General features: G+C 39.6%; 1 protein-coding gene across 5 annotated transcripts in view; it reads right to left on the bottom strand.

Annotated features, from left to right (window-relative positions):
• The window catches only part of NCKAP5 (NCK associated protein 5), a 968,925-nt gene that overhangs the window by 80,008 nt on the left and 869,841 nt on the right, over window positions 1–19,076 (bottom strand). For all 5 annotated transcript variants that reach the window (XM_060622495.3, XM_060622496.3, XM_060622500.3 and 2 more), the window contains one exon: window positions 16,898–16,973. In XM_060622495.3, coding sequence (XP_060478478.1) covers window positions 16,898–16,973 — 76 coding nt within the window. The remainder of the gene's footprint in view (window positions 1–16,897; window positions 16,974–19,076) is intronic.

The raw sequence follows: 19,076 nt of genomic DNA, 5'->3' as shown, positions 1-19,076 counted from the left end.
GGAAATATATGGCCAGTCCTGGTGGTAGCTGGCATGATAACCCACCCTTTATTGGTTGATTTCCCTCCCCTGTCTGACTTCTACTAATTGTTCCTGTACTAATAATTGACTCATCTCTAATTCCTTTTTACAGGGTCTACTTCTGGGAGACCCCAAATTAAACTGTTGCAAATGTCACCAGAATCCTGACAAAAACACTATGAAGAATTAACAAAAGCCATCCTACTAGTTTTTAAAAACAAAACAATAGTGCACATGGGTTTAAAAATTACTAAAAATAGTGTGGTGATTATATAAGCTGTCATTTCCACACCATACTGTAATATCTAGGGAGGTTTTATAAGCAAGTAGTACCCAACTCAGCTTCCCAACTTTGCTGCATCTCAGATCAAGTGCCCAGGTGAATCCAGCACGCAAATATCTCCCTGAAGAAGTAGGCCAATAAATAGCAGCAGAGTTGACATTTAAACAATGGCTCTGAACGCCATCTGCTTTAAAGAAATTATTTGTCTTTGCCAGCATGTCAAGAAGAATAAGTTCACGTAATTTAGGAACTCCTAAGGCAAATAAATTCTTGATTATTTACAATGACAAGACTATCTATAGCCAACAAGTTTCTTTTAGTAATGTCCGACATAATGTCCTAAAAAAGGGTTAGGGAAATTGACCTAAGAGGAACATACTAGAGCGATTCAATCTTCAACTAAAGTTTAAGAAAGAGATGTAAATGAGGATTCTGGTTCCAAATAAGATCAGCTGAGCTCACCAAATCCAAGAGCCCATGTCGTCTCTCTTTTTGTATTCCTAGAGTCTAGCACAAAGCCTGGAATAGAGTCAGTGCCGAATCGATAATTAGGAACTGACTGAAAGTTTTATGGCTGTGCCTTTGAGGTTTGAGTACCAGAACATGAAATTGTCTCACCTCTCCTGGGGAAGAAGCTCTAGGTTTTCCCGTTGGCCCTATCTTACACACTGAAATTTGTTAAATGGGTGTAAAACCAGTGCATGAGGACCAAGTGAGAGGAAGAGACAGGTGGGACACTGCATGTGGTGGATGGTTGTGGTTTAGGTGCGTTGGCAGCATGTGGGGGACGCAATACTTGAGAAATGGCTGGAGAAACATAAAGCCATGTTAGGTCTTTCTCTCCATGTGTGAGATGTACATCCAGGAACTTCTGTGACCAAATCCAACCATCCTTAAGTCATATTGGTTTTCACTGTGAATCCTGTTACCACCATGTGGTGAACTATAAGACAGAAAACCTCGTTGAGCCTCACTCTCCTCATCATTTAGAGAGATGATATCCAGATTAGTGGCTTTGTAACAACGGACAGATATCCTACTTCCCTCACCTTCCTCAGGATACATAAATGTTAGTGCAGTTTGATGGTTAAGTGAAGCTGTCCCCAGAAAGGCTAGGCTTTTTAGGCTGCTTACTGGATAAATATTAAGGACAGAGGGGTTAAGAGGTCATATAAACCCATTTGGAAATGTTTTAAAATTTAAGAGTTTGTCCTGACCAATTTTGGAACATGATGTATCTTTCTGATCGAGTTGTATGAAAACATTTTTCAGTGAAAATTCTTTGTCCAAAATTCTTTTGGACATACAACCAGTCCAGATAAAAAATGTGGGTGAGAATTTAAAGATGAAAAAAAAAGGTAAAGTTTTGATTACTAAGTGGAACACACTAATTTTGTACCAATGGGGGAAAACAAATCCCCAGTACCTGGAGAGTAATGGAAGTGAGGTAAGAAGGGAATTAATTATCTTTTTTTTTTTTCCCCTCAGAACTATTCCTGGATGCTTTCCCCTTTTCCTGAATGAAAACGCTCCCCATGCTACTTTTCCAAGCTGTTGGTGAAGGCCTTGCAGTCAAAGTGACTGCTGAGCCTAGGATCACACCTGACACCACCAATCACAAGACAGCGAAGGTGGCTTAGCTCCTATATTTTCCACAGACGACACTTATGTATGCCATTGACTCATGGCATTGATAATGACACTGATGCCATGGACAAGTAGAGCTGTTTGAAACTGAATGCAATATCTCTGTAACCAAGAACTAACCTGAATTATTTCTGGCTAGATTGGGAATCACACAGTTAGGAGCTCCAAGATGGGCAGCCACATGGGGGCCCATTAACCTGTACCTCTGACTCATGTTTGTCCTGTTTGGAGTACCTTAAAGACTGTAAAGTTTTTGTGTCCAAAAGTACCATGTACTGTCCATGGAAATGTCCTTCTTGTGTCCACGAGGATGACCCTATCAGTGACTACCATGACACTATCTCAGCCTGGATGGAGACATTCAAGTCAGCTTCAGATTAATTGCGAACCTTTAAGGGGAATAACTGAGGCCAATGGTTTGGTCTCACACTGCTGTATGGAGTCCTACTGATAATAATTTTGCTGTAAGACGTTTTGGACAAGGGCCAAGGTGACAGATTGCAAAGAAAAGAGTTGTCGTAGCAGGTCTAACAAGGCTTACCTTTAGAAAGGCCTGATTGCAAGTCTGGCCCTTTACTAGCACTGGGGAACGTGGATTTTGAGAGGGTTCCCAGCACCCTAACTGATGAGAGTGACTCACTATGCCTAAACCGTTCACGTGAACAACGTGGTTTGTGGTAAACACATGCTTTCCTTTGGGGAAAATGGGATCTTTATATGTGCTGGTCAAGATGGTACCTGTGTGATCAGCCCCCAATAAAACCTGGGCTCTGAGTCTCTCAAGAGCTTCTCAGGGGGATAGCATTTCACATGTGTTGTCATAACTTGTTGCCGGGGGGATTTAGCATGCCCACAGGAAGGGGACCCTTGGAGGCCTGGGCCTCATTACCTCTCAGTGATGCTCCATATGACATTTCCCTTTGGTGGTTTTGCTTTGTATCCTTCACTGTAATAAGTCATAGCTATGATTACAACTAAAAACAAACAAAAAAAAAAAAAAAGGAAAGAAAATGATGTCCATAGATACCTATACTTTACCCAGTATCTATCTTAATAATAACTAGACTAATAATGAAGACGAAGAGTTGAGTTCTTGCTAGCCCCTGGCATAGCTGTCAAGCACTCATCTGCAAAAAGCTCATTTCCTGCTTCCAACAACACTTCAACGTAGGTCCTTCTGTTATCTCTGTTTGGCAGATGAGGGAATGGAGGCTTAGAGAAATTCAGGAGCTTGCTCAAGATCACAGCATCTGTTAGGTGGCAAAGTGGGACCTGGAACATAGGCCTATGTGACTGCATCCCCCTGGCTGGGATTTGAGGGGATCCATGGGAGCACTAAAAAAAAAAAAAAAAAACAAAACAAACAAACAAAAAAAAAAACCTGCAAAACTTTAGGCAAATGCACGATGGGTGACGCTACTGTGACAGATGATGACTAAGTCCAGCCCAGAAATTGTGAGCATGTTTTGAAAATTTCTCCTTTACTCTCCTTTACTGTGATTGAAACCTCGTCTTCTCACAGATTTATGAGAAGTGGGGACTTGACATGGACTGGCATCTTGAAGATCAGGTATACCCCCATTCCTTCAAAGAGTGTTAGAAATTGGTCTGGGCAAAAAAAAAAAAAAAAAAAAATAGAGACTACGTAAAATAAATTCTCATCTTATGATTGAGGAAACAGAGAAATGCAGCATTTTGCACTAAGATATAAAATCCCAGACTGGGCTTTGGATCCTGACTCCATTCATTTCCTCAGGACACTACCTCCTCCTTGCCACTTTTCTCTTTAAAATCAGACTCCAATGTAACCCAGTATATGAAGAGTGCTTGTATTTATTATTTTTTAAATTATAACTTACATAGGAAAGTGACCTGTCTTGAAGCAGAACTATACACAAAATACTTCTGACATCGGAGAAACATTCTGATGACTGGGTCAGTGGTGAAGGGAATTAACACCTTTGGAAATGTAATCCACTCATCCAGAAGCAGGGCAGCAGATGCCCACTCCAAATGTGTTCTTACACACATAGGATTCCTTCCAAATGGACTCTGAAGGCAGAACACATGGCTGAGTTTCAAATGGGCAGAAAGTCACCTTAAAGCATATTTCCCCTCCATTTGGGAGTTGACACAATCGAGTTACAGGCAGAGACTGTTTATCAAGGTGGCATGAAAGTCTCTCTTCAAATTCCTCCTGCTTTTATAATCAAACAATAACATCTCCAGAGTATAGGTTTTAGCTACATAAGAAACATATTGGAAATTGATTCAATGCTGCTGGCTTGGCTGTAACAATGTTTCATAACCCAGTAACCTCTCAGTTTGTTCTTCCCCCTTCCCGAAAGCTTTTAGCTGTACCAGGGTGGCAAAGCATAGATAAAGCAAACATCATCCTTTTATCTGATTGTGTGCAAAATGAGTGGAGAGGCATTGTACCACTGATAAGATGATTGCTAAATGAGTCTTCTCAAATTCTATCAGTGGGCTTATGGAAGAAATTAAGACTGACATTGATAAGTTACTTTCTCAGGCACTACCTTTTTCATAAATGAGGGCTTGTCTTTCACAGCAGTTAAGCCCTACTTGCACGTGTATGATTCATTAAAAAGTGCCCTGATCAGTTCCATGTTGTAACAGAGTCACTGAGATGCCTTCCTTTCTCTGCATCCTGTTCTCTTCTCTAGGATGCTTCTTGAATATGGATTCATGCAAGTCAAGAGCACCCTATTCCCAAGATCACGTTTCTTCTTTCCTTCCTTAGTAGCATATTTCATTACACAACTCAATTTTCATCTCTACAATTTTCCATTGCCTTCACCTGATCTATCATTCTGGCACTCTACACTTCCCTTGTGCTAAGGTATTTGCTCCAATGTGCCAGACTTAATGAACGTATTACTGGGATTCCCCATGGACTGGATGTGAGGATCACCTTAATTGAGGTTTTTTTTTTTTTTTTTTTTTCATCAGATATATACTATTGAGTTCTTACAGTAGGAACAGAGCCTTCCCAGTGTCTGGAAAGCTACAAGTTCCTCTCTGGCAGGATCTCTCTCTCCTTCCTTTTCCCCTCCCTCCCTTTCCTCCTTCCTCCCTCCCCTCCCTTTCCTTCCTTCCTTCCTTCCTTCCTTCCTTCCTTCCTTCCTTCCTAAATCACATCTACTTCTCAGTCACTAATTTTTCATCACCTTCACACATAAGCAGAACTGCTGGCTTTAACTGCACTTAAAGCACAGTCGGTTCAGCCAATCCATAATGTGTGGTCAACTCAGAATTATCTGTGGTCGACTGGACAAGAAAAAGACAAAAATTCAAGAGTTTCCCACAATCTCTGTTTCTGACTTATTCCTCTGACACTTGATGTACTTCAGAATTGATGATGAGTAACTTAATATGGGTGGTCAGGGCCGTGTTCCTTTCCTCCCCTCTCCCTCTTCTCTAGGCCAGTCTCTCTTCTGGAGATGATAAAGGGCCAGCCAAATGGTAGGAGGGAATGGAGTGCGGTGACGGATGCATGGTATAGACCAGAAGGATAAATGGAAGGCCCATTCAGCCCACAGATACTTGCCAAAATATATTTGTGTTTTGTTTTGGATGGTATTTTAATTTTTATCTTTTTTTTTTAAATTGTCAAACATACTATAAATACAGGAGTAGATACAACATATAGATTCATTTAAATCACCACCATAAAAGAACACCCATAGCCAACCTTAACAACAGAAAGAGTGTTTTTAAGACACTCTTGTGCTCCTCTCTGGTCATATCCTTCTACTCCTACCTCTTCATAAGACAATCACAGTGTTGAATTTCATGTTACTCATCAATTTTCCATGTTATTTTTGTTTTTACAGTAAAAAAATGACATTTTTATTAAATTTATATATAAGCTCATCTACAGAGTTGTACTGATTTATGATGTAAACATTTATTACTGTGGATACTTGTCTAAAAGTTTGAAAGACATGGCCATTCAAAAAATCTTGGCAAGGACATCAGGGAATATATGGCACGGTGACCACAGAAACATTGTCATAATAGAAAAAAATGGAAAACAATCCAAATGTTCATCGACAGTAGAAAGGATAAGTTTTAAAATATGCATGCTATGGAATACTATAGAGCAGTGAAAACTAATAAATAGCAGGTGCATGTACCCTCATAGATTCATCGCAAAAACAATGTTGATACAAAAAAAGCCAAATGCAGAATACTTACAGTATGATTCTAGTTGTATAATGAGCAAAACTAAACAAAACTGTAATAAGGCTATCCAAATAAAAATGAATATTAAAAGATTACATGTGTATTATATATATATATGTGTATATATATATGCACACACATATACATGCATACATACATACACACGACAATTTCTTTACCCATTCATCTGTTGATACACTTCGATCATTTCCATATCTTGGCCACTGTGAATAACGCTGCAGTGGATGTGGACATGCAAATGTCACTTTGAGATAGTGATTTTACTTCCAAATAGAAAATAGAGGTATCACACAATGCAGCAACCCCACCTCTGGATAGGTATCCGAAGGAAATAAAATCCCTATCCCAATGTGTAGATTTCCTTTTATTTATCTTTCTTGGAACTAATTTGGCTTTCTGAAACTGAGAATCAGTAACTTTCTTTAATTTAGAAAATTCTTAGTCATGAATTCCATTCCCTCCTTCGTGAGCTATTATTAGATGCATGTGGATTTTATCACTTCTTACTTAATGTATTTTACCCTCTCCTTCACTTATCCACCCCCTTGGTTCTCTGTGACACATTTTATATAATTGTTCAACTCTGTCTTTTAGTTGAGTAACACTCTCATCAGTGGTAATCAATACTAACAGCTTTTGATTTTTTGAAGTTCTTTGTATCCTTTTTTGATATCAAACTTTCATTTGTTTGTTCCTTTGTTACTGTTCATTTCCATTTGTGTTTACTTTGAATACATAAAATATTTTTATTTTACATTCTCTATTGGATAATTCTCAATTCTGCAGTCAATGCAGGACTTATTCTATAGCTTGCCTTTTTTTTCTTCCCTGCCACTCGCTAATGAAATTGTTATTTCCCCTTCTTAGTGATCTTCTATTGTGAGTTAATCTTCCTTGGAATTTTATCCGTGTGTAAAGTTTAGAGTGGTTGCATCAAGAGAAGATCTGCGTTGGATTCTGCCAGATTCCTACAAGCACTATCACCTTGAGTCTGCACTTTTTAAAACTTTTCATTATGATAAATTTCAAATATTCTCAAACAGTGGGGTTGCACGGCTCGAAAAATATTAATATTCTGCCATTCATGTCTCAACTATTCCAGTTTCTTCCAGTTTCTTCTCTGTAGTATTTAAAAGCACAGTTCAGAACACTTAAAAAAAAATTCAAGCTGGGGGATTTAGGGGACACAGAGAGTGAATGAGTGCCTTGATCCACAGGAGTGTGAGCTAAGGATTCAATCTTCAGAGGAGACTTTTTTTTCCTTTTTTTCTTTCTTTCTTCAGCTAGAGTTAAGACTGAGTTGAGGCTAAGTTAGGAGCTTATCCTTACCGTCTTCCTCTGGGTTTGTTGCCACTGCTCTTGGGAATCCAGCCTGATGCGGGTGGGGAAGGCATGTTTTTGATCTAACACCTTGCCCTGCTCAGCCCCTGGGCTCTCATTATGTCAATAGTTTAGCTCCTTAACACCAGGCTCCAGGGAGGATGACAACTGTTCCATGTCATCCATATCTGAGGGACTTCAGTACTAAGTGAAAGTGAAGGCAAACTAGGACAGCTGGTCACCCTAGCCCTTGGTCATCAGACCCTGGGGTAAGTGCTGGTTACAGCACTTCCCCCCACTCCCCGCCATGGATTCTAGCTCTCTTGCCATCCCTGCCTCTGACACATTCCTTGTAGGCAGCTCCACCATGCATTTAAAAGAATATGTGTATTTTTATATTATATTCTACACTTTTAGTTGTGAAATTCTGGGAAAGGACTTTGAAATTCTAATCTGAAATATTGCCAGATAAAAGAAAGTCTCTGAAGATTTGCTTTTTACAATTGAGTCCGCATTTTAAAATGTATCATATGTCACATAAAAAATCTATATTTTTTGGCTTCTGGTGAAAAATGGAAGGACTTGGTTACATAGGACCAGCCTTCTTCTACAGTGACAATGGAAATTGACAAGTAGCTGCTCCCCTGGGGTGCGTTGTATTGTCTCCATTCCTTAAAACTCCCATCACTCATGTAATATATGCTTGTATATGCCAAGTCTGGCCTATCTCACTCATTGAACCGGGGGCTTATTGGAGTTTTCAACCCCCAACCAAGCAATCTACTAAAGGGATCCTTGAACTGTGGTGCCTGCAAGGTGGCCAAAAAAGTACCTAGCCATCATTTAGCATTCTTGGGGGTTGCTTTGGTTCACAGCTATGGACTGAGCTGGGTTTGGATGCTGGCTCCATTCCATACCAGCCACGTTGCTGAACAGAGTATGTAACCTTTCAAGACATCCATTTCCCCACTTGGAAAGGGTGACCATAGTATCTAAGCTGCAGGGTTGCTGTGTGGATAAAGCAAGGCAACATACATAAAACACGCTGGTCAGTGCCTAGCATATAGAAAGTTTTTAATAAACAGCAGATATTCATATATGACCATCTTACTTCTTTTAGAATTTACTGTCATACTGGGCAGGTTCCTGGTTCAGGGTCTGAGGCACTCTGCTTTTTGACTTTGTTTTGACCTTTTGCCTATTCCTTACTGTGCCATAAGTTACATACACGTGCTTATGTTTGCTTTAATTGAATGAACTTCCTCTTAAGAAATTGAGGGAACTCTACAAAATGAGGTCTATATATAGCTATTTCAGATTCTCCAACTTACACTGTACAGTGATAGGCCTTGGAAAAATGTGGGAAAAAGGGCAAAAATTATTTAATGTGTCTACCATTACCTATTTGGTGAGCCCTTTCCCCTTCTCGCACCTGGGTTAATTCCTGCCACCCACTAGGGCTTCAGGTCTGCCTCTGCCTCCAGCAGCTGAGTGTCCCCATCTGAAGAACACCATGCTTACCTTTCCTAAATGTCAAGCTATTCCTTCTTCTGATTCTCAGTTCCCTGGAAGGAGAATATACCAGCCTCATGACTCATCCCTTTAGGGTCTTGCTGGTACTAAGCTGAGAAATGCACTACTGCTATTAGTCAGTGAGGCTCAATGTGCACCCTTTCCAGAGACCAGGTATTGTGTAACAAGCCACTTGAGGGCCTTTCCTAAAGGGGTCACCAAAGGGTAGGGAATTCTAATATGCTACCAGGAGAGATCTTTTGGGGCAGAGACCCCTTTGGCAACCCTTAAATAATCCTGGGTGTCTACCCTTTCACGTAAATATGTGACTCTATTCATCAGAGCACACCATTCAGGAGGAATCAATATGGTGCATATATATAAAAAGGTGTTACAATTTTAAAAGTTGGAACATGAACATGAAAGTGATTGGATGGCCACTTCTGATCATGTTAGCCTTTCTTTAAAAATCTCCACAGTCTGTGTGTTATTCTGTAGGATAAATTTCGAATATCTAAGGCTGGCTTTCAAGGTCTCCACAATCTAGTCCCATCTTACAAACCAACTGTATCTGTACCTTATTCTCAAAAATTACTCTCTACTCTAGCCAAGCTGGTGTTCCATTAACTATCGTCCCCTGCAGTATGCCACATTCCTATCTTCAGGCCTTTGCTTACCCTCTTGCCCTTGAGTTGAAAGACATCTCCCTGTCCCCTTGGCTGATGAGATCCTAACCTTTAACGCAGTGGTTCCCAAACCTTGCTCCCCACCGGAATCACTTGGGGATCTTTAAAAAGACACTAATGGGTAGCTCTTATCTCCAGAGCTTGTGATGTGTTATGGGGTGTGACCTGGGCATCAGCATATTTAAAATTTTTTATGTTTATTTACTTTGGGGGGGAAGGGCCAAGACAGAAGGAGATGCATGAAACAGGCTCCAGTCTCTGAGCTGTCAGCACAGAGCCTGATGTGGGGCTCAAACCCATGGACCACAAGATCATGACCTGAGCCAAAGTTAGATTCTTAACAGACTGAGCCACTCAGCTGCACCTGGGCATCAGCATATTTAAAGACTTCCCAGGGGATTCTGATTTGTAGCAAAGTTTGGGAAACACTGGTGTAAATGGAAAATTCACTTTAACTTCAATATCTTATTCTCTTACTTTTGTCTTTTCCTCACACATGAAAATCAACCTTCCTGGCTTTACCAAAGCTGGATTCTACACCAATCTGTACACTCATATGTATGCAGAGTATTCCTGTAACTTAATCTATGATCACAGTGTATCTGTTGGCTTTTCTGTCTCCCTACTAGATGGCTGTTCGCACAGTAGAGGCACTGTGTCTTACTCATCCCATATCCCCAGCATCTAACCCAGGTCGTGGTTTGTAGAAGATACTCAGTATAGGCTTGTGGACCTAAATAGAACTCAGCTTCCTGGTGTAATCTATAGGAGCAAATATTTTCCAGGAGTAAAAAAAAAAAAAAAAAAAAAAAGTCATACATTCAACTCTCCAAGTCTACAAATCTCTATCTCTAGTGAAAGAAAAACAAACAGAGGAAGGGAGTCACAGACAGACTTTAGTAGGCTCATAAATACAGAAATCTCCACCAGAGCCTCAGCTAGTGACTCTCTCTGGTAGTTAGAGGGAAGTACTTATCAGAAACAAGTTTACAGATGACAACAACAGAAACCCAGCCACAAAGGAATGAAAAAAACAAAACAAAAGCAAAACCAAGGAGGATGACCTGTAATATTCCAAGCACAGGACTTAGTATGTAATGGATATTCAGTGGATGAAAATTGATATTACTCTTTCCAGTCCTTGTCAGAAGAAATCAGATGGTCCTATTTCCATGGTTCTACCTTCCTGACAGGTAGTCATGGCTGTCAGATGCAAAGCTTCCCCTTTAGAGTTTGTCACTTGCAGTTGTAAATTGCAGAACTCTATGTAGTCACATGGAAGTGTCCTTTCCCAACCTATTACTTTATAGTACCTCTTAGATGTCCAATTTAGGTACACTACTCCATCTTATTCCCCATCCATAGACATTATTATCTAAATAGTTCTCAGTTCAGTGCCAGTCTGTTAGCAGTCAACAGAACATCATTTACTAAAATTGTTATTGAGAACATTTGTACTTCCCACTCACATTTTGTTTTGATCAATAACTCACCCTTTCTACAATTAAGCTTAAACATGTCGGCACACTTTTTAAAATGTGACATTTGACTTAAATAGCCATCTATCAAAAGTTGTAAAAGTCTCATCAAGTTTCTACACTATGCTTTAATTTTATTTTTAGTATGAATGACACTCCCTGTATACAAAATTCCTGATTTTTTTCAAGTTTTCTCAGTGGGGAAAATTGGTAATATTCTCAAAATGAGACAGATTATTATCATTAACTTTAATTGACTGGCACCTATAGTCCTGAAAGGCCTGGTACCCTCTTGGTTTTAATTCTAGAGAAAGGAAAATTCTAGATACATTATATTTCAGAGAAGATTTATGTGAGCCTTTATATACTTTGTGGGTGACTAAGTATATATTACTCATAGACACATTGGTGGCAAACTAATCCCAGATCAATATATTTTCTCAAAAAGTTACTCAAGATTAACTATACTAATAGAGAGTGGTTGCTCAGGTCATGCAAAACAAAAACTAAGCATACATCATTAAAATTCTGTATTTTCCAAAAACTCTTCAAATTTATTTTCTATAGTTTTCTTAAATTACAGTGACAATTTATGTTTCTACCAAGGAGGTAAGCTTCGTAGGGGGTGAGCAGCAGGCTAAAAATGGTATGTGTCCTCTGAAAGCCATTGCCCCTTTCTTCCAAAGAACTTCCTTTTTTGTTTTTCCTCTTGGACATATGGCTTGCTGCCTGGCATGTTTCCTATCCTATGTACTACATACTGGCCAATGGCAGAAGGCATGGGTCAACTGCTAGGAAATATTCACAAAGGGATCTTGCTGGTTGGAAAGTGAATGGTTTTTCAAGCCATCTTGAACCATGAAGTGGCCTTGGGAATGGAAAACATATAAACCAGAGGGGCAAGATAGGAGAAGTCTGGCACTGTCCTAACATCCTGGATTACCTTCTTCTGGACTGTCCTGCGTGACAGCAAGAAAATTCTGTTGTTATTTAAACCGCTGTATTTTGGGGTATCGTTCACTTCCATCTGAATCTAACCCTACTGATACTAATAATTAAGGGAAATCCAGTCTTGGATTGAAAATAATTGTGGTCTGGGTAATTCAAGCTGTATAATCTATGTACAGATAATGACGGTTGACCATATTGTATTAGGTCATTAATATTGATGAGGGAGCAAAAGGCAAGCTAAGGACAAAGCAAAGCTAACACCCTTGCACCCCCTAGCCCCAACCATGTTGCAATATGTTTGCAACTGTCTTAATGATTTACAAGAAAAAAGCAATCTCTAGAAACCTATAGACTCAATTTCCTGGAGCCCTAATATCTCCCCTCCATAGGACAGAAAATCTTATATGATCACTCTTCACAGCCCCAGTGCAGCCTTTTCTTTCCATGATCCTGTCCCTATGCTTTAATAAAATCACCTTTTTACACCGAAGACATCTCAAGAATGTTGGCCGTAGGCTCTGAACCCCAACACTCCAAACCACATCAATATTAATATAATAAGATAGGTTCCAGAACTCATTCCATTCGGATGAGATCCACATCTAGGTTTTGATTCTTAAATTCTCCATGTAACTGAGGTACTTGATTCAAGAGTCTGTGAGACTTTCTCTTTCTCTCCTAAGAACCACAGCCAGAGACACTTTGACCTCAGTCCAGGCCTTCTCTCCTCTGCTGTGTGAAGAAGCTACTGCATTCCTTGACCTTCATTGGAATGTGACAATAGAAACTATGTGTCATATGACCCTTTCATCCTTTCTGTTTGTATCAAACTCCAGATTGGGCACAATGCTATGTGGATTCCATGCTGTATGGCTGAGTGAGAAAAGATTAGGAGAACGAGGTCTGTATATTAGGCAGAGGTGAAATGGTGATTGTAGCCGGTTATCTAAATCTTCTCTACTTGGCTCAACACAGCTTTGTCCCACTGCTTAGCCTTCAGGCAGTCTATTTCTCAAAAGTACAGTTATATGACAAAATAATTTTCCTCCCTGGCACTGTGCCTTGTGCTATTTATTGTCTGAAATCAGGTTAATTCTGTCCTTTCTTCCTCACCCCATAATTTGCTCAAACCAGTGATGTGAATGCCTGAAACTTTAATACAAGTTTCAAGAGTTCCTCTTAACTGGAGGTAAAACTTTTCTTGAGTCTTTGTTATAATGCAAATATGTGACCTGAAAAGATACCTGCTTCACCTATTACTCCACTGATGTGAGTTAGTCTACCAGATTGGCTAGCTAAAGTCTAGGAGAGAGCAAGGGATAGTGAAATGAAATGTCCCGGGAAAATGGAAATAAACTGGTGAATAGTCTGATAAGTAAGTCAAAGGGGATCTTTATTGAGTACCTGTTATCCTCCTGCATAATATATTAGCTGCTGGCTAAGGCCAGTTTGGGGAAGAATGGAAAAAGGAGGAGGACAGAAAGATCACTTGGGGGAAATTCCTGAGGTGGGTAGGAGGGTACCAAGCAACTCCACAGAGCTACCCAAAGAAAGCCAGATTCTTGGGGCTAGACAATGCCCTTTGTCATGCTCTCCTTTGGTCATAGGAGCCAGAAGCCTTCCTTTAGAACTAAGAGACAAAGAGGGCAACCAGCCAACAGGGGAGGGTAAACAGATTTCATGCAGCCATGGGGCACTGGGACATTTGACCATTGGGCTATTGGACAGATTATTCTTTATAACTCTTTTAAATTTGGAGAAAATAATACATATCCTTCATTTCACTAGAGCCTACCATGAATCCTTGTTTTCTTGGATATCATTCAATTCTGCTTGGTTTCTTCCTTAAACTCCTCAAAAGACATTTCCTCCTCTTTAGAGGAATTTCCAGATCCTCTGCCTCTGCTTAGAGGATTATTTTTGATACTATCACTGGCCAGTGTTCTTAATATGAAACAATGTTTTTTGAATTCCTACTGATCATTTAATCCCATTAGATAATTAATATAATACACAGGGTGAACCTATTATAGTTAAATAGCAGGAAAGAACAATTAGAAATATGAGCTTTGTGATCATTTGTGATAGCACTTCTATTAGGCTGGGCTAGTCATTTTCTTGTTGTTTATTAACGTGGAAGTCTGACATTTATCAGGGTGATTTTAAAGAAAAAAATCTAGTTGTATTATTTTAGTTAATTTATGAATCTTGAATTTCAATATAAAGTAGGCTTAGTTAATGCTACTTTATGTTATAACCAACTCCTAATATTTTGATTAAACTAACATGACAAAAATGTAAACATTCAGATGCACAAATTTTCTGATTATTCTTCTTTGTTAATGACATTAGCTGTTATTTGGTTAGAAGGATAACATATTTAGATTTGCTCGGTTGCAAAGCATATTCTATGCTTATATAACATTTTGAGGCTATGTGACAATACTTAGCTTAGACAAAATGAAGAATATTGGGTTTACCAGCATGCTAAAAATACCTTCTCAGTCATTCTTGTGGAATAAAAAGAAATACCCACTTGTTTGTTGAGTCTCCTTCAGTCTTCAAATGGATGAAGTTTTTACAAGGTTTGCAGTGATCTTATGGATCGATTAACCCAGGGAATGTTCTCAACCCTGTTCTCTCTGCTACCTTATGCAATAAAGAGTAGCAATATACTGACTTTCCCAGCATCCTTTGCAGCTAGGATTGTCTTTATAATATGGTTCTCCTCAACAACATGTAAGATGGAGTCTAGCAGGTGAATTGTGATAGAGCTTTTACTCTTCCTTATACTTTGCGCCTTAAATATAAAGGAATGCCCAGAGTGGTGGAAATCAATTTGCAACCCAACAGGTCTGAGGACAAAAAGCCAGGGCTTTTGATAACATTGTTGAGCTGCTACCCATCTTTCATGTTTTTCTTCTTCCAGTTTTTTTAATTGTGTAAAATGATCAAATGGCTTTATTCCATATAATGATTACTCAGATTTGCAGTTGTCGTTTTATTGGTAGCCGATAGCAGCTTATTCACATAGTTCCCCCCTAGTTTGAGGAGATAAATCTCCATAGTGTGAAGACCAGGTCAGGTCTCTGTCATAAGCATGGTCCAAATTTACTTCCAGGAGAGTAATCTAAAGCAGCACTTTCCAACAGAGCTCTGTGTGATGATGGAAATGTGCACACAGACCACATAGGATATGTAGCCAGTGAGCACTTGAAATGTGTGTAGTGCCACTGAGGAACTTAATTTTTAATATGACATAGTTTTAATGAATTAGAACTGAACCTGAAATGGCGACATGTGGCGACTAGCTATTGGGTCAAACAATGCAAACCTAAAAAATCACTAGCCTATGAAAGCATACATTACTGTAGTTCTTTTGAAAAAAAATCAGCCTCTAATTTTATATGTTATTTTACAGGCCCGAGAACACCTCATTATAGAAAAATGATGATCCAGCAGGGCATTACATAGTGTCATGTTTGAAGGTTGTTAAACAATATTTAACTTGCATATTAGCTAGCTACACAGAACTGATACCAATTTAAGCATTTTACATTGACAACTATAATAAAAGATGTCTTCTTGGAATAATAATCTTATTCAGACTGCACTCATTCAGCTGTTTGTTAAGGTTTTTGGCTCCTCAATTACAAATGGAAAGAATAATAATGGAGTGCCGGTCTCATTAAGCTGTGGGGGTACAATAACTCTGAGAGAAACTGTAAGTTACAGTTTGCAGAAGACTTCCGGGTACACGAGAAAACCAGCCATGGAGGGTCTCTATAGGACCCAAAGAGTGGGGAGGTGCTTGAAGCTGGCAGCTGAAGATACAGGAGCAGTGGATACTCTAACCAGACTAGAAACCAGAAATGTGTGGGGCTGTCATGCCCTAGAACATAGGATTCGATATCAACTGCTATACCCAAATGTGATTAGAAGAAATTATTCCATCATGCCTTGGTATCTGGTGTAAAATTCCTTAATTGGCATGCTTGCTTTCATAGCTATTTTTGGAGCCTGAGGAAAAACTTATTCTGTCATCATCCAAGGTGGCTGCTATCACCTGACAAGGATTATAGTCACAGACAACTACCCCACCAGTTACCTCCTGGCTGCTGAAAACAGGTCAGCAAAAGGTCAGCAAAGTCTTTTCGTGTTGGGAAGCTGAGTTCCTTCCACCTAGGCCTAGGCACGATTTTAAGAAATAGCTGACAAATCAAACTTATTTCACACACACGGATACTTGTAATCAGGGTTCTAACAGAAATGATGAAGAAAATGAGTTGTGAAGTTTCAGCAAGCCATGTACACCGAAATCTATTAGGTTCTGTGTGTAAAACATATTCAATTAAAAAATGATTCCATTTAAGAAAGCTACCAACCCACATTTCTATGGCAGTTGTGCAGAATGCTTCTTGAGACAATTATAGAAGCTGGATCGATTCAAAGTTGATTTTTTTCCTCAGAGAAATTATTTACACTCAGCATTGTTTTCATTTCATCCTGACAAGTACCTACTTCTCATCAGTTTGCAGCGCATTGCTCTGAAAACACGCATGTTTTCTCTATAGGTCCTGCTTTGAACCACTTACTTTATGGTAGCTTCCAATGCCTGAGAAGATAAAAGGAAGCCTGTGTGAGAGGTTAAGACCCAGTGCTCACAGAGGTGAGGCATGGGACGTGCTCTGTAGGAACACACTGTGTCTGCAAGAAGGTTGCATTAAAAAAATATCACCCATGAAGATGTACATGACGTGGATGTTTACCTATGATGTGGCTCTGAAATGTGGGCTCCGCGATCACATCTTCATCCTCTTGCAGGTCTCCGCTTGCTTCTTTTATCTGCGGCAAGAAGAAAATACTGTAAGTTCTTCTTTATTACATTCAACAGATTGTCCGCAATCCTCAGAATGGTGGTTGGTTCTGTAACAAATGTGGGCATGTGTGAGTCAGCTTGTGTATGTACATATACATATACAAAGATTCTTCATTCACTTGGCTTTATGACAAGTTTTAATCACAAGAGCATATTTTCAGAAATATAACCCCAGACCTGAAAATGAGGATTTTCAGGGTAACTAATTCTCCAAAAAAAATTAGAGATAATAGCGTTGGCTTTTAATACTTAATAAAGTCATAGCTGTTAGGAAAAATTAAAGTCAAAGGACATATAATTCCTCCAGAGACAGTGACTTTCACCACAAGTTATTTTAATAAGAAGAAAGAAATATACTTAGATCTCCCGACCCTTTCCTGGAATGTAACTCTCTAAGAAAATTATTTTTTTTGTTCTTTCTGTGATGAAACATAAGGTGACTATGATGTATGCTTAGTGGACTAGAGCAGTGACACATTTATATCGATTTTTTAGGTCAAAAACATTCCCCTTATATTTCAGTTGAAATATCCAGATGCTGAAGGGGGTAGCATTCAGCAGAACTCTAGAGACCTGAATAAAGTCACAGTGTTTTACAAATGAGAATTCTGAGATCCAGTAAGTTTCCATAAACATATTGTAAGTGGAAATGCTGGGATTACAACTCAGGTCCCCTCCTTCTCAATCTAGTGACAGTAGTAGCAACAATAACATTATCAGTACCAACCGTAATTTAAGATTTTTTTAAGTATATTTATTTTCAGAGAGAGAGAGAGAGAGAGAGACAGAGACAGAGAGAGAGACAGAGAGAGAGAAAGCAAGTGCAAGAGATGGGGAGGGGCAGAGAGAGAAGGAGAGAGAGAGAATCCCAAGCAGGCTCCTAGCTGTCAGTGCAGAGCCCGATGTGGGGCTCAAACTCACAAACCATGAGATCATGATCTGAGCAGAAGAGTCAGATGCTTAACCGACTGAGCCCCCCAGGTGCCCCGGTACCAGCCATAATTTAAAAAGCAAGCTCTTAAATACTATAGAGCAGGAGCTGTTTGAGCTCTTAATGCCTATGATCTCATAATCCTTAGAATAATGCTAGGTGCTATTGTTAGCCTCCTCTTCCTGAAGAAACAGACAAGTAATTACCCAAGTGGTGGAACCAGGATTCAAACTAAGTAGTACCGACTCCAGATTTGTGTTCATTTGAGGGAAATTTGTTGTTCTCAAATGTCCATTTGACTATGCCAGTAGACTTGGCTTCAATATCAAGGCAGCTTGTGGTCCTTGGCAGAATGACCCAAAAAGCCCTTTTAAAATATATCCCCATCGGTCACCTGGGCAGCCAATGATAATGATGTGAACCATGCACTGAATGCAATGGAGTTCTGCTTAGGCACATGCATTAGAGGCTGTCAGTGGACATGTGCAGGGGCTTGAGTGGAATGCCAAGAAACTCTTATTTCATACTTGCAATGTTGAAAGTCATATGGTGCATAATGACCTTGAGATACATTTAGCTTTTACCTATTTTTCATATTTAATGGAATAAGACCAATATTTATATCTTAAGACTGCAGTTCCAATATCAGAATGTAATTGGTGCTTATTCTGTATATGCTGATAGTCAGACGGTGGTGGACTCAAGAGAGTATGTAGATGGCTACCTGAACCTCACAAGGAGAGACCAAGGGTTCAATATCCAGAGGCCATGCTTCCTCACTTTCTTTCCTCATCAGCCTTTTGCTCTGCAGGCATCCCCCTGTTTGTTAGCATGTCCAGAAGAGGAAAGTTAGGGAACGGGGCAGGGTGTGGTCGGGGGGGAAGCCTTCATCAATAATCTCTGTTTACAGTAGTGGACATTTATGCACAGCAGAGAAGAAAAATGCCATGAGCATCAGGAAGGCTAATGTGTTACTTATTTGCCTTCCAAGCTTTGCCTAGCTCAGGGATCTGTTTGTGACAAGGCGATCAAAAGACTCACTGAAAAAGGGATCCCAAAACACCTTCATTTCCATCAACCCAATCTGAAGCTTCCAACCTCATTTATAGACACATCAAGGAAATCTGTTTGTATTTTC

Source organism: Panthera onca, chromosome C1, assembly GCF_046562875.1.
Source record: "Panthera onca isolate mPanOnc1 chromosome C1, mPanOnc1 haplotype 2, whole genome shotgun sequence".
NCBI lineage: Eukaryota > Metazoa > Chordata > Mammalia > Carnivora > Felidae > Panthera > Panthera onca.
The sequence above is the reverse complement of the archived record's forward strand: the minus strand, read 5'-3'. Positions and strand labels throughout refer to the sequence as shown.